Source organism: Felis catus, chromosome A3, assembly GCF_018350175.1.
Source record: "Felis catus isolate Fca126 chromosome A3, F.catus_Fca126_mat1.0, whole genome shotgun sequence".
Classification (NCBI taxonomy): Eukaryota; Metazoa; Chordata; class Mammalia; order Carnivora; family Felidae; genus Felis; species Felis catus.
This window is the reverse complement of record NC_058370.1, coordinates 114,444,137-114,469,693: the sequence shown is the minus strand read 5'-3', so window position 1 is coordinate 114,469,693 and position 25,557 is coordinate 114,444,137. Positions and strand designations below refer to the sequence as shown.

At 36.4% G+C, this 25,557-nt stretch overlaps 1 protein-coding gene across 4 annotated transcripts in view; it reads right to left on the bottom strand.

Annotated features, from left to right (window-relative positions):
• Positions 1 to 25,557, bottom strand: part of MEMO1 (mediator of cell motility 1) — a 123,677-nt gene that overhangs the window by 19,944 nt on the left and 78,176 nt on the right. For 2 of the 4 annotated variants that reach the window (XM_023251975.2, XM_045054716.1), the window contains exons 4-6: positions 19,886 to 19,998; positions 17,838 to 17,949; positions 557 to 699 (exon numbers count right to left, since the gene is read on the bottom strand). In XM_023251975.2, coding sequence (XP_023107743.1) covers positions 557 to 699; positions 17,838 to 17,949; positions 19,886 to 19,998 — 368 coding nt within the window. The remainder of the gene's footprint in view (positions 1 to 556; positions 700 to 17,837; positions 17,950 to 19,885; positions 19,999 to 25,557) is intronic. The other 2 variants (XM_045054718.1, XM_045054717.1) reach the window with 2 other exon arrangements.

The window sequence follows — 25,557 nt, the reverse complement described above, 5'->3', positions numbered from 1 at the left end:
ATCCTTACCCTTATAAACCATTACCAATGAAGACCACAGTGCTAATAGCCAACCTGTTACAATCTTTGTAGGGTAGCTCTGAGCTAATAGCAGAAATTAAGCACCAAAAGAAAAATAGAAAGAAAAAATACACTAATTACAAAAAAAGAAATGTGGTAAAGGACTGGCATAGCACAAAGCGCTCTCCTACCTTCTAAAGAACATTTGTTTTATCTACCAAAAAACTAACTTCAGAGAATCTACCACACAACTCTACCTGGAAATAGGGTTAAAAGATCTTTACTCCCACTATCGTAAGTAGCTAAGCAAGGATGCCCTCACAGTGTGAATCCAATTATACCAGTCGCCTTTGGAAATGTATCCATGACCCACTATCATAATCTGATCCTTTTTAAATGACCAAAAGACTTTTTTATTCACTTTGAAGTATTGTGGCTAAAAGTAAAACTCTCCAAGGAAAGTGATAAGGAACAGAAAATCAGAGCTTACAGTGAAAAGATACCATTAAGCACAAGTATATAATATCTACCATGATATGTTAACATCTAGAACTTACCCCAATGGCAGAAATCAGAAGAAACCACAAAGAGATTACTAGGATCCGCTAGATATTTACTGAAGAGTTTTCCGAATTCCTGTTCTTTTGACTCACTCAGAGCTCCAACCAGTACAGGAATAATGGTAAACTCATCCTTATGGCTTAAAGAAAACAGAAGAAGAAAAAAAAAAGTCATTTAAGAAGTATAAGAATAAAAATAGTTTTCCAGTGTGTTGGCACTAAAAGTGGAACATTATTGTGGTAAGGATAATATACATATTATTGAATTTTTTAATCTGCAAATAAAATGTTTAAAGAAGACCATTTACAAGTAAGAGAGAGACACAATACTAAAAATATCTATTTAAATTACAGAAATATACAATACTCTTTAGGTAAACAAAGCTATTTTACTACTAGGTATAATAATATCCTCAAAAATAAAAATAAGCCCATCAGACCATCACCAAGTCTTCTCAACTACCAAGCAAAGCTACAATCATCTGCCCAATCCTTCCACAATTTTAAAAGAGCATTAAACTCTTCCTCAATATTTTAATCCTATCCTGTTACAAATACCACGACTTCTGGCACTTCTATGACCTTGCCAAGTGAGACCTACAGAACTTAACCCTTGGCTCCCATAAGATACACCAACTGCACCTTATACCTATACTAACTAATAAACAGATACAGGACAGTCTGACGATACAACTCAAAATTCACTGGTCTCTAGGGTGGACACAGAATTCAAGGAAGTAGATATTAATTTCTAGCAGCAAGAAAAAGACACCACAACCACCCACAATGTTTATGACATATCCACAAGTCCCTTTTTCACTCTACAGATTGACAGATTTATGGAAAAGGAACAGAGCAGATTAATAAAGAATAACTATGATGGGCTATAGAAACAGACGTTTACCCCAAACCTTTTAAAATTTTCATTGTTGTGAAATTTTACTTACATATATTCAATATTATTTATATTCTAAATGATCCCAGATTGGAATTTTAGAAGCGTGAATCATGTTTGTCTGACTTGTTCTGAACAGGACTTTAAAAAAAAAAAAATCACCATTATAATAAATGCTTTTCAATATGATAATCTGACACTTAACTGATGTAGGACAAACAATTCATAAAAGGGTTTTTAAAAATACGAAATTTTAGTTTATTCCCAAAATAAGTGTTAGCCCAGCTTCATAAAGCTAAATTCAGGGCACCCAAGCACCTCCCCCATAAAGGCCCCCTTACCCTTGTCAATTGCGAAATAAACAGATCATACAGATCTCCAGTCCCTCTGCAATGCAGGGGCTTCTTGGGCAGAATCTGCATCTATGGAGTAAGAAAAAAAGAGGAAGCTGGCAGAGGAAGCTGCCATGGAATATCTCTTTCTCTGATTCTTTCACCAGTTTGCTTTACAACTCCAGGAAGGAATAGGGGCTCTTCAGTAAGCTAAGAGTGATTATCATTTGAAAGAAAAGAATTTGAGCTCTAGTAAAATTTCAAGAAGACTGTTATGAATTGTTCTAACTTCAAGTACTACCTACATAAATTAAAAAAAAAACTAAGATCATCAAAGAGTGTAAGTAATTATGACATGGTAGGGATGCAGTTATATAAGAGTATTAAAAAACAAGAAGTGAGAAGAAATAGGTTCAAGTACCATCTCCATCATATAATAAAAGTTGAGAGGGTAGGTAAATCACTAACCTAAAAATGTATTTTACCTTATCTGTCAAATGATCATAATTACAATATCTATTTTCTGAAACTATTATGAAGTGAGCAACGCTATAGGAAAAGTAGTTTATCAACAGTAGTTGGCTCACTCTGAAGAAATAATACATGCCTACTATTCCATACAGCCACCAAACAATTCAATTAACCTCGGTCTCATCTTGCAAGTCGATACGAAGGTAAAAGGCTCAAACTACTCAGAAATCTAAGCTTTGAATCAAGATCCATCTATCTACTTCTTCGTCATTTGTCTTTAAAAATTTACTTGTTCTATCTTCTCACAAAGCATGAATTAGAAAAATGAGTATTTGGCTTTGAAATATAATATTCCTAGGCTCTAGAATACAAGTTGTCAAGTTGGTTTTTCCCAGTGAAGGAGTACAAAATCTTGCCCTCAGAAAACAATGATAAAACGGTCAAAAATAACCATTTCGTGGCTCTAGAAATTCAACAAGGCAAAAAACACAACGAGAAGAGTTTATCAGCGTAAAATAAGTGAACATCTTGGGAAGAACAGCGGAAGTCTGGCACCTTACCAGGAGCTGCCTCCATCCCCCTGCCCCAATCCACCAACATGGCAGAAGCTGCCTAATAAAATCAGCAGATTCACTGCTAAAGGGGGCTCACTTTGACCTGGAGTACAGAGCAGAATACTCACACCCAGCAGGAAACAGAAAAGCCCACAGCTCTTGTAGCCTGAGGTTATGGAACCACTTGAGGCAACCCACAAACCTAGAAATTTAACATGGAGACTCTGGAAAGGAGAGAGCCACGCAGGGACCAGATAAATTCATTTATTCTGAGGAAAGGATTGATGCCCTCCACAAAACCCCATGTGACTAGAAGGCAGCAAGCACAAATGTACAGGGGAGACCCCTAAGGTCCCTAGCTCCCCCCAGAATGCCAGCTAATTAGGAGGTTAAGAGCATATCCAAGGCAAATTAGAGACCTGAGAAAAACCAGCATCTCCCACATCCTAGGCTGCCTGGAAATCTGCATGTATACACAGGGAGACCAGAGAAGATCCAATAGAAAGTAAAGGAGGCAAGCTAGAAAATGGCCCAAATTTTGAACATACTCCCCAAAATATACACAATCCGCCAGCAGAGGACAAAAACCTTACTGGCTCAAGGTGTTCAATTACAACTTCCAACCAATCATTTACTAAGCACTAAGCAATGCAGACACAGAGATGAACTCTAGAAAGCCAAAGTTCATAAGAATTTTTAAAAAGTTGAGGAGATAAATCCGTAGCCACACATTTTGGGAGAGAGAAATTCTGTAGATAAAGCCAATCAAGTTACTTAAACAAACAAACACATGAAAAGTGAATGAATGAATGAATGAATGAAACAACTACCACCACTACTACCACCTGCAGAAAATTTTAATAAAACCAGAATCAAGGGGTGACTGGGTGGCTCAGTCAGTTAAGCGTCCAATTTCAGCTCAGGTCATGATCTCACAGTTCATGAGTTAGAGCCCTACGTTTGGGCTCTGTGATGAAAGCTCAGAACCTGGAGCCTGCTTCAGATTCTGTGTCTCCCTCTCTCTGCCCTTTCCCTGCTCGTGCTCACTCTCGTTATCTCTCTCAAACATAAATAAACATTAAAAAAATTAAATTAAAACTGGAATCAAGTTGCTATAAGATAAAAAGTCCAGTTGTAAGAAAAAATTATGAGCCACAGAAACAGGACAATGTGACACATTATCGGGGGGGAGAAAGTAACCAATAGATAGAAGCTGTATCCACGTGAGACCAGATTTAGCAAAGACTTCAAAACAATTCCTATAAATACGTTCAAAACATCAAGGAAACCATGCTTTAAAAAGTTAAAATATGGCAATGACTAAATAATTAATGAATATCAACAAAGAAATGCAAGCTATTTAAAAGAATTAAATAGAGGGGAGCCTGAGTGGCTCAGTCAGTTAAGTGTCCGACTACAGCTCCAGTCATGATCGTGGTTCATGGGTTCAAGCCCTACGTTGGGCTCTGTGCTGACAGCTTGGAGCCTGCTTCCGACTTTATGTCTCCCTCTCTCTCTCTCTCTGCCCCTCCCCTGCTTATGCGCTCTCTCTCTCTCAAGAATAAACATTAAAAAGGAGGGGAGGCACCTGGGTGGCTCAGTAGGTTAAGCAGTTAAGCATCCAACTTCGGCTCAGGTCATGATCTCCTGGTTTGTGGGTTCAAGCCCCGCTTCTGGCTTTGTGCTGACAGCTCAGAGCCCAGAGCCTGCTTTAGATTCTGTGTGTGTCTCTCTCTCTCTCTCCCTGCCCCTCCCCTGCTCGTGCTCTGTCTCTCTCACTCTCTTAAAAATAAATAAACATTGGGGTGCCTGGGTGGCGCAGTCGGTTAAGCGTCCGACTTCAGCCAGGTCACGATCTCGCGGTCCGTGAGTTCGAGCCCCACGTCGGGCTCTGGGCTGATGGCTCAGAGCCTGGAGCCTGTTTCCGATTCTGTGTCTCCCTCTCTCTCTGCCCCTCCCCCGTTCATGCTCTGTCTCTCTCTGTCCCAAAAATAAATAAACGTTGAAATAAATAAATAAATAAATAAATAAATAAATAAATAAACAAACATTAAAAATTTTTAAATAAAAAATAAAAGAATCAAATGGAAATTTTAGAGTTGAAAAGTACAACAAATGAAATTAAAATTTACTAGATGGTCTGAAAAGCAGATTCAATATTACATAAAAAATCAGTGAAATTAAAGATAAAACAAACAATTGAACCTGTAGAGAAAAAAAAAAGATTGAAGGGAAATGACCAGAGCATTGGAGACTTGTAGACAACATCAAACACACTAGATGCATACAATGAGAGTCCCAAAAAAGGTACAGTAAAAGACTTAAAAGAAATAATGGCTGAAAACTTTCCAAATTTCATGAAAAACATTGAACGACAGTTCCAAGAGACTCAACAACCCAAAATATGATAAGCACAAAGAGATCCCCATCTAGATACACTGTAATGAAACTGACCAAAGACAAGGACCACTGTAATGAAACTGACCAAAGACAAGGAGAAAATCTTAAAAGCAGCAAACGGAAAATGACTCATTACTTAACAGGATAGTGTTTTCAACAAACAGTACTGGAACCACTGCATATCCATATGAAAAAAAAGTGAACTTAGACCTTTACCTCATACTATATACAAAAATTAACTCAAACTGGGTAATAAACGTAACTATTAAGAGCTAAACTAAGAAAACTTCTGGAACAGGGGTCAGCAACAATCTTTTCAAAGGAGCCGTAAAGTAAATATTTTACATTTTCTGGGCCATACAATCTCTGTAGCTGCCAAAGTGTCACTGTAAACAGAAAGCAGCCACATATGTAAATGAGTGGGTATGGATGGCTATCTTCCAATAAAACATTTACAATAACAAGTTGTGGGCCAGATGTGGTCTGCAGGCTATAGTTTGCTGATTCCTGTTCAAGAAGAGAAAAATCTCTGTGACCCTGAATTAGACAAAGATTTCTTTTTTTTTTTTTTTTTAGATAGGGAGAGAGAACAAATGGGGGAATGGGGGAGAAGGAGGGAGAGAGAGAGAGAGAGAGAGGGAGGGAGGGAGAGGGAGAGGGAGAGAGGGAGAGAGGGAGGGAGAGAGGGAGAGAGAGAGGGAGAGAGGGAGAGAGGGAGAGAGGGGGAGAGAGGGAGAGAGGGAGAGAGGGGGAGAGGGAGAGGAAGGAGAGAGAGAATCCCAAGCAGCCTCCATGCTCAGAACAAAGCCCAACTCAGGACTCAATTCCCAAACACTGGGATCATACCTTGAGCTGAAATCAAGTCAGATGCTCAACTGACTGAGCCACCCAGGTGCCCCTAGACAAAGATTTCTTAAATATGATACCAAAAGCAAAATGCACACGAGAAAAAAAATGATAAAATGATTTCATCAAAAACTTTTGCTCTTCAACAGAGTGAAATAATCTGTATCTAGAATATGTAAAATCTCTCACAACTCAGTAAGAAGGCAAATTATCAAATTAAAACTAGAGCAAAATATATGAACAGACATTTCACAAAAGAAGACATAAAAATGACTAATAACCACACTGAAGAGTTGCTCAATATCATGAGTCACTGGAAATATGCAAATTAACACCAAGTCAGGTTATATATATCTATTAGAATGGTTGTAATCAAAAATGTTATTGTACTCTGACAATAACAGATACTGGCCAGTATGGGGAGAAACTAGAGACCTCGTGTTCCTGCTGGCATATAAAATGGTGCTGCTACTCTGCAAAATAGTTTGGCAGTTTCTGATAGAGTTAAAACATAGATTTATATGACCCAGCTATATGACCTCAGATTCTGTGTCTCCTTCTCTCTCTGCCCCTCCCCTGCTCATGGTCTGTCTCAAAAATAAATTTAAAAAATAAAAAAATAAAACATTAAAAAAAAAAGAAAATGCAAAATTCTATAGAGACAAAGCAGATAAATGGTTGCATAAGGTTGAGAGCTGGAGCCAGAACTACCCTCAAAGGGACACAAGGTTTCTTTTTTGTGTAGTGCAAATATTCTAAAACTAGATTGTGAGAATGACTGCCCAACTCTGTAAATTTACTGAAAATCATTGAGTTGTACTCTTAAATGAGTGAATTTTATAGGATGTAAATCATCTTTCAATAAATCTGTTAAAAGAAGAAAAAAGAAAACCCATCTTTGCCACTTGTAAGCTGTGCTACCTGCAGTAGGTTACCTAAAACTATCCTAAGCCTCAATTTTGTCATCAGTAAAACAGACTTAATAATACTTGCCTTACAGGGCTCTTGTGAGCACTTAAGTAATGTAGAGTTAAGGTTTATCCCTTCTTTTTCTGTCCTGTATCTTAAACCATGCTGCAGAAAATTAATACATCCAAGATGTGTAACAAACTAAAAGAAACTGAAATCCCAGAACCAAGAGAGGAGCACTCTCTTTAAAAACAAACAGTATTAGTATACCACCAATATTCTTAATGGCACAGAGCACTAAAAATCTATATTGGAATATTTGAGGACCTTGACTGGGGCCACAGTCAGAAAGAAAGTAAAATTTTAAGATCTAATACAAACCTAAGCTATAAGGGGGTTAGAATTTCATTTAAAATAATGAGTCAGAAACTTATGGCAGGCTGGAACTGGCAAAAGAGGAATGGGACTTCTGTAGGAGAGTTAATAAACCTAGTCGGTCTGTTGCTCCAATTTTTAGAAGGGGCTGCTTGTAAAGACTGGCCCTTGGCTTTTACAATGTTCCCTATGGTGATTAAGCCTGCTTTACCACTTGGGACACTGTACCAGCTTGCCTGGATTGTAAACAAAATGATAATGGCAAACACCTACTTTCCTTCTGAGAGCAGAGAATCTCAGTAGCTGGAGCTAGTTATGCAAGCAGGGGGTCCCTACATGACCAGTCCCCAAACAAAATCCTGGAGTTTGAATCTTAGAGCAGGCTTTTCTGGCCAGAAACACTGCACATGTGTTAAACTGATGGAGGAAGCACGTTCTATTTAGCCCACCCTGTGAGAAGGAGAATGATGGAAGCATACACCTGGATTCCTCCAGATTCTGCCTGATGTCTTTTCCTTCTGCTGGTCCTGTTGTGTATCATACCTCTTTCAATAAACCATAACCATGAATAAACTGTGAGTCCTTCTAGTGAGTCTTCAAATGTGAAACTGGTGGTGGAACTCTTGAAACTGGGTTAAAGGCAAAGTGGCATAAAGGAACCATAACTGCAGAGGTTTAGGGAGTCTTCTAAAAAAAATAATTTCTCTCATCTTTTCTTCCTGATCAAATTCACCTTCAGACCACAGAGACATACATATAGACTTTGTAAAGAATACTATGACTCACTCAAAGGAAGAACAAACTGAAAAGATCCAGAAAACATCAAGCAGAACCGAAGAACCGAGGAAGGAGGAGAAAGGAAAAGGAGGAAGTAAGCTAGCTGTCAATGACAACTAAAAGTAACATTTAAGTCATTATAAATCTTTGCTGTATCATCAGGTAAGTAAATCTAATCAGATTATCAAAATAAATTTCAAAGGTTATATAGGCCTTTCTTAATTTCCATTTGAATAAGAATACTAAGAAAAAAGGTTTTTTACATGGGCAGAAATATCTCAGGTACTACTCAACCATCTGAAGTAAAATAATCCTATCATAAATTGGCCAAGCTTGCAATCCAAATTATAGAGAAATTTCACTATTTTATTAGGAACAAGTCAACATTTCTATTCCCTATATTCCCTTAAACTGATACCTATTTCTAACTTTACCATCTCTGATAATGATATACAATTAGGCATTTCACTTTTGCACTCTTAAAATCACATTACTGCTCCAGGCAGAAACATTTACCAAGTTCTATGATTCTAATCTTCAAATGTCTCCTATTATCTGCTCAGTTTGCTACCCCATCCACCACTGCCTTAGTTCAAAGTCCCATGACTTTTTTACTAAACTATTTCTTTCAATCTTTTCCAACTCTAATCCATCCTTCACCATCACACCATCAAGGAGTAGTATTCGGGGTTCCTGGCTGGCTCAGTTGGTACAGCATGCGACTCTTGATCTCAGGGTCGAGAGTTCAAGCCCCATGCTGGACATGGAGCTTACTTTAAAAAAAAGGAGTAATATTCTTATGATTCCAAGTTCCAACCATGTCCTCCTTCCTTTGCTAAGCAACTTTTACTAGCTCTATACCAATCAGGGGATAAAATACAAATATCTTAAAATGACATTCAATGACCTCTATAATATGGTCCCAACCCACTGTTCCAACTAGCTAATCTTGCCCCTCTTACTGTATGTCTTTACAGGTCACTTACCCAAATGCCTCCAGCTCCAGGCTGGCATTATATACATGTTAAAAGGTGGATAAGGTATAAGATAACAGGAAGTGGCAGGACTAAGAGCCAACCAAAAACATTCATATATATAAGAAAATGTTTTCTAAATTTGCAGGCCACACAAAAAAATCTATAGACATACCTCAGTTACTAGGCAAGCCTTCTGCAACTACATTAGGCCAAGGCAGGTAGCTCTCTATTCTTAAGCCCTGGGTTTTCCTACTCCTGTACTTTGTATTTACAGAAGCCCCTTTCCCACAGAAACCTTCTGCCCCATTCTGAGAAAACTTCAGCCATCTTCAAAGTCCACTCAAATGCTCTCTCTGCCATGAAGCAACCTGTGTGCTCTCCTAACTTCATCTCTCTGTTCCCACATCCCCTTTTTCTGATCCCACAAACTCAACTGCACTTAATACATTTTGAATTATATTACATTTATTTATATACATTTTTTAACTTTCTTACCAGGCTATATGCTGAGAAAAATATACCATGTTTGCTTATTTGTCTATTTCCCATTATTCTTTCCACAGAGATTAGTACAGCTAGGTAGCTCTATAACATTTCAAATGTTAACATATTAAATGTTAAAATAACCAAATGTTTTAAATCTTGACAGGAGAAAGGTCTTAAACCATTTTAAAACCAATCAAATTTTTATACATATTAACTAGAAAAACTTAAGGGAGGAGAATCACCACTTGGGAGCCAAAATGAGTTTTGTTTACTAGCCTACAAAATTACTCCCCATATATAAAATACATTATTCTTAATTTGTGATTTAAACAAACATCATAAAAGGAGTTTCTCGTGTATTCCTGAGGTGGTGATAAAGAATTCCTTCCTTCAACCCAAAATAGCAAGTACTAAAAAATACAATCAGAGGTATCAACTGTTAAAAAGTTCTTCAGAAAAAGGGAAAATGATCTAGGTCAGAAACTCAGATCTACATCAAGAAAGAAAGCAATAAAGCAACATCTTTAGTTTATTTCCGTTTATTTTTCTTATTTTTTTAAGTTTATTTACTTATTTTTGAGAGAGACAGACAGACAGACAGACAGAAAGCACAGATGAGCAGGGAAGGGGCAGAGAGAGAGAGAGAGGAAGAGAGAGAATCCTAAGTAGTCTCCACACTGTCAGAGCAGAGCCCTACACAGGGCTCAATCTCACCATTGTGAGATCATGACCTGAGCTGAAACCAAGAGTCTGATGTTTAACCAATTGAGACACCCAGGCACCCGTATTTTTCTTATTCTTAGTTGATCCAAGAGATAACAATTCCTTCAAAACTTAATAGTAGCAACATGCTGTAATTATAGCTTACAAATGACTGCAGTATTACAAGGGACAGGAAGGACAAATAGAAAATACTGTTATAAGATACTTGTACTACCTATGAAACAGTACAGTGTTGTTTTAAAGTGCACTTGGATTCACTGCAAAAGTATGTTGCAAACTTTAGAGCACCCACCAAAGGTTTAAAAAAAAGCACTATAACTGGTATGCTTAGAGGGGAAAAAAATGGAATCATAAGATGCTCACTTAAAACCACAGAAGGCAGAAACATTAACAGAAAGCAAAAAAGAAATAAAAAACAAGGGCAATAAGTAGATAGCAGTAACACATGTGAGAGATATTAATCCAAGTATACCAGTAATCGTTTAAGAGGTGAATGGATAAACTGTGATACATCCATAGAACACAATATTCTCAGCAATAAAAAGAAATAAGCTATCAAGCCAAAAAAAGACATGGAGGAATCTTGAAAGTATATTATTAAATCAAAGAAGCCAACTTGGGCTGCATATAGTATGGTTCCATTATATGACATTCCAAAAACAATATGACTATATACTATGGATACAGTAAAAAGGTAAATGGTTACCAGGGTATGGTTGGGGGGAGTGGAGGGGGAGAGGATGAACAGGCAGAGTACAGGGGATTTTTAGGACAATGAAATGATTCTATATGGTACTATAATGGTAGATAACATGACATTAGGTATTTGGTAAAACCCATAAACTATGTAACACCAAAAGGGAACCCTAATTAAGCTATGGACTTAGGTATTAATAATGTACCAATATTTCTTCATCAACTGTAACAAATGTACACTAATGCAAGACATTAAGAACAGAGAAAATTGTTCAGTTAATAGTGTTTAATACCAAACCAAGCCATCGGATAGTGTTCTCACTCGAGGAACTCAAACATATAATCAATATGGACAAACATAAGAATTACAAGACTTCAGCTTAAATATCTGGGTAAACTACACAAAATCAAGTTGCTGGTTTTTTTTATAATAGTCTAAGCACTTCAAGAGTTATCAAATCCTAACCACACTGAATTTATAAGATTGACTAGAACCTAAAGCAGAAGATGGGACAGATTTAAGTACATTGTACTGTACTTTCAAGTTGTCTATGTTCCAAAATATTGGCAGTAACAAAAAGTAGTAAATGGCTAAGATAATAATGATGACTATTTTTATAATGAACATGAATGGTTTTAGAGTGCCATATTTCTCAATGGAACACTTTCAAAGTTACTAAAGCATTCTATTTACTCTGCACATTTCTCTGAACAAAAAATTGTGCAACTGAGGCAGAGGAATTGTTTTATATCTGGACTGTGGTGGATATATACAACTCTGCATTTGTCAATACAGAATTCTGTGCCTTAAAGAGTACATTTTACTGTATATAAATTGCCAAAAAAAACAATTAAAATTTTAAACTGCAAACAAACAGTACATGGGTATGACACAGAAAGAATGTGGGGGGGGGGGGGACATTAAATGTAACTGAACAAGTAAAATAAAATGGGAAAAAAAAGAAGAGCTGAGATCCAGTGCTGTTAATTTTCAGAGTTAACTCAATTTTTTCAAAATGGATCATTTCTACATATCCTAAATTAACTGTCTGAATACAATTATTAGCAATATAAAAATTATTATGAATTTCAATAGTAAAGATAATACATGGAAAAAAGGATCAAAATAAAGTACCTAAGATACTATCTCATTTGCAGGTTTTATTCACACAAATAAATATGTATGTAAATCTTATATATATAATATATATATACACAAACATATATGCATACATATATTGTTAGCATATGCATAACAATTTCTACTACTAATCAACATTGGTTGAGGAGAAGCAGGGAGGCTTTAACTGTTCATTTTATTCTTTTTGATGCTGTTTACATTTTGAAGCCATGTACAGTACTGTACAAGTATTTTTTTAATGTCAACAGGATCAAACCAAGCAAGGAGATTATGGGTCATATCATGTTTTCTCCTTTACACTACTCATTATTATTTTAAAAGTTGAAATGAGTATTGTTTTTTAAATCTGTTTAAGATAATACACAGAATTATAAGTAACACCTTAGGTATTTAATTTTTAAAAATCTGTAATGATTATAGTGAAAAAAATGAAAGAAAAGTTAGGAAATTAAATGGTCAATTGATTATAAACTATTACATAAACATATACTACAAAGCCCATGTATACTCAATCAAAAAGAGTAAAAATGACATGGAAATATGGTCATGATATGAAAAGCTGCTAATAAAAAAGAACATCTGACCTCATTTTGGGAAAACTATTTAATGAAAGTATTGCAAATGGGAAGATCATTATTAATTCACTTAACAATTAATTACAGAAATCCTTTTGTGTACCAGGTACCGAGCTGGGCACGGTGAAGGTGAAGACAAGCTGCCCTCAGGCACAGAGAAGATTGGGGAATTACCAGGGATAGGCGACAAACAGGTAATCACCAAAAGAGCTATTTAACTGCAGTGGTACTATGGTAGGCTTCCTTTAGGTAACATCCCTGAAAATTCCACCCACTTCTGAATGCTCATGCCACTCCTCCCATGAAAAGTAGAGTCTTTCTCCCTCCCCTTGAACCTAGCCTTGAAACTTGCTTGAATGAGTAGAATATGGCCTGACACTGTGCCAGTTCCAAGCCTAGATATTACAAGGCCTGAACAATTCTAGCCTGCTTTCTTGCTGCCCTGAACTGCCATGAACTTCATAATAGTCCAAGGCTATCCTGCAAGAGGACACCATGGGAAGAGAGAGGCCCTGAATGGCAAGTGACAACAGGTGGAGATGGGAGATCACAAAGACGAGAACCAAGCTACCTCAGCAGACAACCAGCATCACAGCCCCAGACAACAAGTGAAGGCATCTTAGAGCCTTCAGCCTACATCAGCCTGCTTCAACTGGCAGCAGATGAAACAGAGACGAGCTGTCAGCACTCACCCCTGACCAAATTTCTAGTTCAGGGTCATAAGCAAAAAAAAAAAAAAAAAAAAAGCACTTTGAGGTGATTTGTTATGCTGTATACAATAGGTAAGTGAGACGAACAATGGTGCTTAAAAAGGTTACTACTGGAACAGAAAACCTAAAACATTGGCTTTGAGGACACAGAGGCAGGCAGAATCTGAAAGGGCAAGAAGAAGACAGTAAACTGGAAGAGCAGTAAGGAAACTGCTATGCAAGACCAGGAGAAAAGGGGCCCGTATTGTTTACTGTCAGAACAATTAGCATAATTACACACAATTCCAAGTAGTAACTTAGAACATTAAAAATATACCTAGTGAACACGTAGATCTAGCTAAGAAGATTTCCAGGCAAAATATTCAAAGTGTCACTGGCTTCTCTATAGCCAAGTGTGAGAAGGTAAAAGAAGAATAACATGAGCTAAAGAGTTACATGCAGAATTTAAACGAAAGATTTCTAAGCAGGAGTTGCCTAGTTGGAAAATAGCTGTTTCTCATCACTAGCCTCTACAGATAGCAAGAGACTGTCAAAGAAACAACATAAAGACAAAGATCAAATTCGGAGTGCTGCCAATAAACCATGGGCTCACAATCATCAAATCAAAAATTCATCTGTATAACCTTTTATTAAGACCACCAAAAGACTTTTTTTAAGTTGACTTATTTTGAGAAAGAGTGAGAGTAAGCAGCAGAGGGGCAGAGAGTGAAGGAGAAAGAGAGAATCCCAAACAGGCTCCACACTGTCAGCACAGTGTCCAGTGCAGGCCTAGATCTCACAAACTGTGAGATCAGAACCTGAGCTGATATCAAGAGTTGGACAGTTAACTGAATGAGCCCCCAAAACAGAAAGACTTAGCAAGGTAAGGCTTAAATACTCTCTTAGATAGGCAAAAGGGCTTCTAAGAACCTTACAGGATCCTAACTTGGGATTCAAAGTAGAGAGAGTCCTGTCACTGAAAGAACTGTGGATGCAACTTTTGTCTAATGGAATGCACTTATAAACTGATAAATAGAAAACCCATAGTATTTAATGGAGTTCTATCCGTTTGGACTAAAACAAACACTGTTCCAAATGAAAAGAGAGAGGCCTTTAGGTTTTCAAACTGTCACATACATGAAGCCGACTGAAATGGCTACTTAGGTGTAAACAAGGCCCATTTCTTATGGAGAAATAAAAATGAGTCAGTGAGTAGAGCCAAGAGCCCAAAGGAGCAAGCTAAGAGCTGAGAAAAATAAGGAATTATGAAACTGCAACCAGAAGCCAGAAACAAGCCATAATCAAAGAACATTCTCTGTTCCCTGATCAGATTCCAGAAATGCTTTGGGTCAGAGGCTGCCATTCTTTCACTCTCCACTAGGAGGCTCTATTGTGATTAAGTGTTCCTGTCTCAAAATTGTATACTGAGTGTGTATGGCAGGGTGGGAATGGAGTAAAACTTGTCTTCTTAGTTCACAGGTATCCAAATCAAGAGGAGCTGTACCCAGAAAGCCTCATCCACATCTTAACCTCATGCAGATCATAAGGCAACAGACTTTGAACCTGAGGGTATAAATGAATGAGATTTCTGGGCATCTTAAGAGGGCTGAATACTGCATGTTGGAGAAACACTGAATTGCCCACCAGAAGAACTGTGGTAATCCATCTGCAAAGATGGCTGCCAACAATTCTTCCTATTCCTGTATACACGTGCTACTTCTCTCATCAAGAAAAGTATTGATCATCTATTTCTAATCCTGAAACCAATATTATACTATATGTTAACTAACTAGAATTAAAAAAAAAAAAAAAAGAGACGGAATCTATTTCTCCTTCCTTTAAATCTTGGCTGACATTGTGTTCTGCTTTAAAAAAGAGACTGTGATAGGGGCGCCTGGGTGGCGCAGTCGGTTGAGCGTCCGACTTCAGCCAGGTCACGATCTTGCGGTCCGTGGGTTCGAGCCCTGCGCCAGGCTCTGGGCTGATGGCTCAGAGCCTGGAGCCTGTTTCCGATTCTGTGTCTCCCTCTCTCTCTGCCCCTCCCCCATTCATGCTCTGTCTCTCTCTGTCCCAAAAATAAATAAACGTTGAAAAAAAATTTTTAAATAAATAAATAAATAAATAAATAAATAAATAAATAAATAAATAAATAAATAAGAGACTGTGATAAAAATAATGCCATGTAGTTTCAGACCTAGCCCTTAACAGGCTGAGAAACTTTTGTTTTTGTTCTCTTGCTACCAAAATCACCATGTAAACAAATCCAGGCTATGCTTCTAGACAGAAGCCAAGAAGAGAGAAAAGCCCTGGTTGATGAATGAACCAGCTACCTAGAGAACAAATGAGGTCAGCTAACAACTAAAAACCAGCACTAAGGCCACCTTGGATCCTCTAACCCCATTCAGGTTACCTCAGTCAACTCTTCATGGACCAGAGCAAGGTGTCCCCTGCCTAAACTCTTGACCTAAAAATTATGAGCAATAAAATAGTTGTGATTTTCAGCCTCTAAGTTTTGGAGCAATATCTTGTGCAGTAACACATAACTAATATACACAGTGAGTGCACCAAAGGCTATAAAGGAAAAGCACTAGGTACCTTCTAGGTACTAGTCAGTATCAGAGATGCAAATGTAATCTGGGAGAGAGGGAAGGTCTCTTGAGAAGTGATATAATTTAATAGTGGTTATTTAACACCATTTAATAGAAGGGGAATTATTAAAAAGAATTTTTGTTGATTTTAAGTTTCTATTTTCCTAAATTTTCAATATTACACATTTTACTTTTGAAATAACAACAAAAAATGTTATTTTGTTAAAACTTCCTTAAGGATATTGTTGGCTTTAATTGTATTGGTTCTAGTGTGTTGAAATTTACCAGGTCTAAAATATATTTTTTCATAACAAAATATGCAAACATTTCAGGAAATAATAAAAGTTTTCTCTTATTCTATGTAACTGAAGAATGGAGTGTTCTGATTATACTAGCATTCCGAGAAATAAACAGCATACATTGGTTTAACAATTTCTGAAGAATTAGAATGTAGTAAAACACAATTAACCTAAAATTATATTCTTTATAATTTATTATCACACTGATTTTTGGAAACTTCTTCAGGTATATACAATTCATCATAGTTATCACTGTGTATAGATGTGGATAACATAAGACTGAGAGAAGTTAAATAATACTTTGATAACAGAATTAAGAGTGGAAATGATCCAAAAAGACTGCCATAATAGACTAAAACCAACAAGAAAAAATTAAACAGTAGTAACTGAGGGTTGAAAGGAAACCCCAAAAGTACAAGAGAGAAAATAATTCAATTTAACTGTATGAAAAAGACTTGGGTTTTAGCTGACCACAAGTGTATTAGCCAATAGTATGTAAGCCATATCAGCATGAATAATGTTAATGTGATCTCGGGCTACATTGATCATTTAATCAAAAAACATTTACTGAAAACCTATATGATATACCCTGTATTTTACTAAGAGAATATAGGGACAAGATCCAGAAGGAATAATCTCACCATATTTAGAACTAGTGAAACTATGTACGGAATATTAAGTCCATATAAAGGAAACAGTTGAAAAATTAGAGAAATGTGACCTACAAAAGGAAGACTTTCTAATTTGAATACTGCCCTAAAAGAAGAAAGAAAGCTCTTTAAAAAATTTTTCTTTTTACAAAATACATTAATGACTATGTAATGGGCATTGCACTACGCACTGGGATACAAGTGAAGAATAAAATAGATACTGTCCTTGTCCTCATTCTACTTAGTAGTTTTGTGTACATCCTATCACTGGAAGACCTTTAGGAGTCCCAAATAATAATCTGTCACACATATTTTAAAAGATATTCATGTACTTTGCATAAGACTGAAATAAATGACCTTCTATGTAATTTCCAAATCTAAAATTGTGTGATTACTTACTTACAGCATAAAAGAATGTAACTGTTATTCTGAGATAAATGTCTAATGAATAAAATAACAGGCAGATCAATACACACACACACACACACACACACACACACACACACACACACACAGGTTTTTAAAATATTATCACCCAATAAAACAACCGTTATCAATTCATATGGTCAGCCTTTATAGGCAAACTAGTCAAAACCAACTTCAATCCACAATAGGAAAATCTATCGCAAATTTTTATATCATTTCAAAGAACAAAAAAAACTTTTTTAGGACTTTTTATTTTTAAGTAATCTCTACACCCAGTGTGGGGCTCAGACTCACAACTCCAAGATCAAGAGGCACATGCTCTACCAACTGAGCCAGCCAGGCGCCCATCAAACAACAAAAAAATTTTTTTATATCTCCTTATCCTAAAAATTATTTTACCCAGTGAAAATAATTCCAAAGAAATTAATATTTATGATTTCTCTGGGATTTCTTATATTAATCAGTATACCTTTCCATGGCTTTAGCTGTATAAGGCAAATGCATTTCAATACTGTGTTCGTCTTCATCTGTCTGCAGAGACATGCGTTCAAACATTCCTGTCTTCCATAGTTCTCCGTAAACTAAAGAGATTTCAAAATATAGTAAAACAAATATATTAATGTATATCCTTATTCTGTGAGACTCCACTCAGTAACAAAAAACTACACACTTTGGCAAGAGAAAGAAGTACCACATAATAATTTCCATCATTTTTATCTTAAAAAAAGAAGAAAAAAGTAGCTTTTTCTATACCAAAGCAATAACATATGTAATGACTACTTAGCACTTTCATATATTACACAGTTATATTAAAATAGTAATTCAAAATTTTCATCAGTTCTTTTCATTACATCTAAAATCACCTCTGGGTCTAAGCTTTTCCTTGACTTTAATCAGCATATGCCAACAAGAACATAGTTGATTAGAACTCCTAGTAAAATATGGCAAAGCCACTGATCTACCTACTTGTGAGGTTAATAACACAGTTTTTATGTTTTGTTTTCTTTTATAATAAAATCTATGGGATTATTATTTCCCACCTCAGATGCCTGCCACACTGGGAACAGAAAATTCCTATGAAGCATGCTATATTCCTCAAAATTAAAAATTAGGCCTCTGGGGCAGCCCAGAACATAAATTCACGAGTACCATGCCATAAATAATCTTAAAATGATCTAGTAATTCAGACCCTTCTGATAAATCAAACTTAAAACTGGATATTGTATCAAAAAAAAGATGAAATTTAATATGTAAAATGAGTAAGAATAGTTTTATCATAGAAGAGAACCAACATTTTTATAAATGGGTTTACCAATATCAGAGAAAGACACAAATGATGGTATAACTCTTTTTTTTTTTTTTTTTTGCAAAACTATACCTTATTAAAAATCATCCATTCCCTCATTAGGATGCTATCTAAAACCAAAATTTTCTGAATGCCCCAAGGTATTAAAAATAAAGTGTGTCCCCTAAGAGCATCACAGAGAGTAGTAAGGCTAGTTATACTCCAGCTTCATTAGTAAAAATTATTCTAACAACAAATTACTAATACTCGATGGTAATGAAAACCCCAAACTATGAAAAATTAGGCCTAAAAATAGGAAAACGAGGTGATCATCTATTTTGCAAATGGCTTCTTTCATTCTACAGAAGAATGTGTTCCAAAATTTCTAGAAACAATAAGCACACAACATACTTAAAATGTAATTTGATGCCCTGGAAGAATACACAGCAAGTTCATGAAGATGGTCTTTGGGAAAGTAAACAGAATTCAGATAAGGGAAAAATTCTGAGTCAATTGTGGATGGTAAGTACAAGAATATTTGTTACACTATTCTCTGTACTGTTCTGTATTTTTAAAATTATGCTCCTCTCTCCTCCAAAAATACTATTATAAAGTCAAAGGTTTTAATTTATACATTCAATGGATAAAGTGAGATACAACTAAATAAAGATGTGATTTCTAAAATCCTATGGAAAAAATATATCAAAGTAACAGGCATGTTTTAAAAATAAAATACACTTGAGATTTATTTCAGCTTTTGTTTCAGAGTTTCACAAGTACCATCTTATTTCTTTTCCCCCATAAAGATTATTTGAGAGGAAATAAAGGCATTATCAGCATAATCTATTTACAATGAGGCAAGTAATAACACAGAGGCAGACTATCATGTACAGGATCTTTCATCAAGTTACGGTGCATACTAACTTCTTGTCTCGTGGTATAGTGAGTACATGGTACTTCCCTCAATACAGATGCAACCACTAACAGTCTGGAGACTAGTGGACCTGACAGAGATTTTTGTGGCTGGCAAAAAAAGTCTAGTCGTCTTTTAGGCATACAGAAGATATCCTTTCTTTGTTTTTGCTGTTTGCAGATAAGTTGCAATCAATTTTATCTTTAAAACTGAGAGAATACTTACAATATTCACATTTTCAATTTTTTAAATTAACTTACAATTCTTATTTTAAAAACTCTTTAGCTGTTTAAAAGCTATAAGATTTCTATATACTTACTCTTTTGGTCAATACGAAGGTCATACAGAGGTGTCCTATATATATCCACACTGGAAAGTGCACATCGAGAGAGGGGCACATGATGAGAAGGCCCAAGGATGAAAATTCTCCGGCTAGGAGATACACAACAAAAAGCACAGAACAATTGCACTTCTACACAAACCTTATTAAACGAAAGGGAAAAAAACAAGTAATTTTTAAAAATCACACGTGGTACCATTTTCCTTCTTGACTGATTTCATTACCTACTGTTATGAGCTAAATTATGCACCCCTAAAATTTATGGTGAAGTTCCATCCCAGTACCTCAGAACATAACCATATTAGGAGCTAAGGTATTTAACACATCATTAAGTTAAAATGAGGCTGTTCGTGTAAGGACTGAATCCAGTGACTGGTATCCTTATAAGAAGGGGAAGAGATGCCAGGGGTGCACATGCACAGGGAGGCGACCATGTGAAGAGGCATCAAGAAGACCGCCATCTGCAGGCCAACGAGACAGGCTTCAGGAGAAACCAACTCTACCAGCACCTTCATCTTAGACCTCCAGCCTCCGAACTGTGAGAAAATAAATTTCTGTTGTTTTCAGCCACCTACTTCATGGTATTTTATTACGGCATCCCTAGCAAACTAATATGCCCACTAATGATTTTCTTCTCAGTTAATTAAATTCAATTCCTTATCTTTGTCTTTTTGTTGGAAGGCCTTTAAAGGAACCATTTTCAACACCTAGGCATACTAGTTATTGATTTACTGATCTACAGTAAAGCAACTGATATTCTTAAAATCATTTCTATATTCACAATGCCTAAGATACAGAAGGTTGTCAGTAGCTATATTAACTGAATTTAAACATTTCAGCTATTAAATAAAATCTTAAAATTCTAACACATTCTAACCTTTCCTCCGAAGATCTGCCACAATTTTAATAGAAATACATAATAGCATAACTTATAAAACTCCATACAAAATATCACTACAAAGAACCATTCTGATAAAGTTATTTCCACATTTCTACCATAGCAGAGAAAAAGGGAATCTTGTTGAGAAAAATTCTGTATAATAAGCTTTCTCTGTTCCCATTCAAGTAAAAGTCATTCTCAAAAACAAAGAAATTTGATTATGTGTTATTTGCACTATAGCTAAAGAAAAGAACTGGGTTAAACTATAGCTTAAATCTTTGTAATCCCTTTATCTTGACATCAAGAGTAAAATTAACTTCCCCTCATTTTACCTCAAACATCCCTACAATCTAAATTCTAAAACTATCCATTTTCTCTGTTTTCCCAGATTCATATGAACGAAACTTCCCCCCACCACACATACACACAAACTTTTAGACTCGAGAAACCAAACCTATGGGAAAGAAGGGGTTATATGATAAGCTATGTACCTAGAAAAAATTAATTACTACTCATTGCTCAATTAATGGACAAAGACTGAGACATGACCTAGTTTTTTCATATCAAAAATTTGCAAGTAGGGGCACCTGGGTGGCTCAGATGGTTAAGCGTCTGACTTTGGCTCAGGTCATGATCTGGCAGTTCATGAGTTAGACCCCCACATGGGGCTGTGTGCTGACAACTCAGAGCCTGAAGCCTGCTTCAGATTCTTTGTCTCCCTCTCTCTCTGCCCCTCCCCCACTCATTCATTTTCTCTCTCTCTCTCTTAAAAATAAAACATCAAAAAAAAAAACTAAAAAAAAAAAAAAAAGAATGGAAAAAAACTTGCAAGTCAAGGAATGTACTTAGGCAATATACTTATTTTCATAAAATTCAATTACAGCTAAGACAACCTATTGTCTGCTATATGTTACATGCTATGGCTGCGGGAGGGGACGGTAAGAAAGCTGTGGATAAGGAAACAGCAATTCTCAGTTTAGAGTCCCAAAACTTCCTCAAGATGTCATATACAGAAAACCATAAGACCTGAACCACAGGCCATTTCTAATCTCCTTTCCTCCCCCTCTTCTTACACTACTAATACTCACTTCTTGTCATCACCTCTATGAGCAAATCAACAACCATTTACACACACATACACACACACACCAAAGATCAAATCAAATTACAATGCTAAATGAACAAAAGAGCTACCAGTATGTCCTCTTATCTTAACAGTACATAAATATCACCACAATTTTTAAAGTTAAAGTCTAATGTGGGAAACAGACAATGGTAACTCTGAGTGCTCAGGTGACTTGCCTAAGGATGGCTATTACATGAACCAAGAATAAAGTATGAAAAAGAAGGCATTTTTATGACTGAGGAATGCATTTCTATGAAAAGACAGAAGAATAGAATATTTAAAATCAGAACACTTCTAGGAAATCCATCATATATAATTAAAATATGAGATGACTTTTAAAACACCAATTTAAACTCAAGACATAGATACGTTTCTAGGTAAGTGTAGCAAGGTTCTAATAGTGACCAAAATAGGAGCACTACTCCAGAAATAAACATCAGAGGTCAGCATGTAAAGTCTAATTGCCTCCTCTGGTACCTGACTATTTACCTTGTTCACCTTTTTTGCCAGACCCAACCTGGATGAAATGGTAACACCTACAGGGAAGAGTTCCCACTCATCTGAATTCGCCAGTTGTGTACCCAACAGACTCCTTCTAGTTTGGCAGAAACTCACTCATATGCAACACAGAAAAAAAGTTTAGGTCACATCAATAAAAAACCCTTATAAGTGATGAGCCCCAAAATTAAAAAAGGCTACATGACAATGAAAAGAAGGAAAAAAAAGCGCATAATCTCAAAATGGGTCTCTTTGTTGGCTACATGCCAACCAAATTAATACTGTAAATAAAAAACACTATTTTCTTTGTTTTTGCTAGATTGCTAGATCCATAAACACCAAAGCCACAGGAATATTTTGAAGAGAAATAAGTAATACAGGCATTGGAAGCAACGTCACTTTCCCTTCTTTCAATTAATTTCAAAATTCTTGCAATTAAACACACTCTTGGTTTCAGCTCAGGTCATGATCTCATGGTTCATGTTATTGAGCCCTGCATCAGGCTCTGCACTGACAATGAGGGTACTTCTTGGGATTCTCTCTCTCTTTATCTCTCTCTGCCCCTCCCCTGCTTGCACTCTCTCCCTTTCAAAATAAATAAACTTAAAAAGAAAGAAAGGAATGTAGTTCATGTATAATACCTCCAGAGAATTCACATTTGTGGAATTACTTACTACAAGAATTATAGTCTATGCATCAAATATGTAAGTTACCTTAGTATCTGCCCTTATAAATATTCAACAATTTAATCTAAATAATGGAATACAAGTAATTCTCTAAAGATGTTTCCTGGCAAGTGGAGATATTTTAACTGAAGAACTAAATGACATGTGGCCACAAAGAAGATTCCTTTGGCTCTCTTTTCCTAACTGAAAGGCTTTCTGAAAGATATAAATCAAAATCAAATTACTATCTAAGTACATCCTGAATTCCAGGTTTTTAATTAAAGTTTTAGTAATAGGAAAAGACTCAGCAATGATAATTATGGGAAAGAACTTACTTAAATGCATCATTTTTTAAATTCCTTTACTCCTTTTGAAACATAAATCAGATCCTATCACTCCCTTGCTGAAAAAGTCTTGGGGCACCTGTGTGGCTCAGTCAGTTAAGGGTCCGACTTCAGCTCAGGTCATGATCTCACAGTCCATGAGTTCAAGCCCTGCATCAGGCTCTGCGTGACAGCTCAGAGCCTAGAGCCTGCTTCGGATTCTGTGTCTCCCTCTCTCTCTGCCCCTGCCCTGCTCTCTCTCTCTCTCTCTCTCTCTCTCCCTCCCTCTCTCTCTGCCCTTCCCCCACTTGTTCTCTCTCTCTCTCTCTCAAAAATAAATAAATGCTAGGGGCGCCTGGGTGGCGCAGTCGGCTAAGCGTCCGACTTCAGCCAGGTCACGATCTCGCGGTCTGTGAGTTCGAGCCCCGCGTCAGGCTCTGGGCTGATGGCTGAGAGCCTGGAGCCTGTTTCCGATTCTGTGTCTCCCTCTCTCTCTGCCCCTCCCCTGTTCATGCTCTGTCTCTCTCTGTCCCAAAAATAAATAAAGATTGAAAAAAAAAATTTTTTTTAAATAAATAAATAAATAAATGCTAAAAAAATTGTTTAAAGTCTTTCGGTGATTTTTCATATAATTGGAGGATAAGATCTAAAATCCTTAAAATGGGTTCTAAAGTGTCAGTGAACTAGCCCTGTCTTGCATTACTTTCCCCACCCCCACCCCTTGATCACAATAGTCTATGATACTAGTCTTGCGATTCTTTGATGACTGGAACAACTCCATCTAGGCGAAAGCCTTCACACATGCTACTGTTCCTTCTGCTTGGCTTCAAAATCATTTCCTTCCCCAAAATCAAATGCCTTCCCCAACACCTTTCCCATTATCTAAATCCAATCATCCTGGTATCACAGCATTTCTTAAATTGTGGACTGTAGATGCCTCAAGACCCTTCCAAGAAGTCCACAAAATCAATACCGTTTTAGTAATAATGAGGAACCTGCCTTTCCCACTATGTTGCCATCTGCATTTATGGCACAAAAATGCGGCTGGGTAAATTAAACCATTGGCACATCAGAACTGTGATCAAGATAATGGAATCAGAACACACTACTAGTCATACATCCGTTACCTCCACCCACACCAAGGTTTTTTGCTTGTTTTTTTAAGGCCAGTATCACTTACTTCCAATAAATCTTGAACTCTGAGTAAAATTTTATAAAAATATTTTGTATGACAAATGTTTAAATTTGTAGTGATTGAAATGCATAAAGCACTTTTGATATATATAGAATTATGTCTCAGGGAAAACATTTGTGTGATTTTTGAGTGTAATCCAAACCTAGACCTTTTTTTCATGGAACACAATTTTTACTTCAAAAAATGACTGTAGACAAATTATGGCTATTCCAATTTAGGTACTTAGCAGAAATTTCCTAGAAAATGAACAAAATTGGCCTGCCACTTCAAAGAAAACATTACCCAAGATATACCTGAAGTTTTCCAGTGAAAATTAGACTTCTGCAAAACTTCTACGACTATGAAATTAACAGCTTCCCAATAATTAAAGATATTTCTGATGAAATTTGTGGTAATATCAACAAATGTGTTTTTTTGGCACTTTCTAATGAAATGTCAACATTCAAAAGATTGGCATAACTCAATTAACAAATATCTTCTAGGGGTGCCTGGGTGATTCAGTCCGTTAAGCAACCGAATTCGGCTTGTCAGGACCTCACAGTTTGTGACTTCAAGCCCCATGTTGGGCTCTGGGCTGACAGCTCAGAGCCTGAAGCCTGCTTCGGATTCTGTGTCCCTCTCTCTCTGCCACTTCCCCATTCGCATTCCCTCCCTATCTGTCTCTCTCTCTCTCTCTCTTTCTCAAAAATAAACATTAAAAAAAAAAACAAATATCATCTAAATGTTCTATGTAAGATGTTAATGAAATGATGCAAAGGTAAAAGATCCATTCAAAGTACAAGACAGTACAAAAGATGATCGTGGTTGACATGTAGGGAATGAATTAGTATGGAAGGTAAGAATGGAAGCTAGTGGTATAGAATTTAATCTCTCTTGGACTGTTATTTCTTCTCTATACTTTTCATAGTTCCCAGAAGGATGTTCTTTCTCTATTTTCTCAAAGAACTTTGTAACACTGCCAATC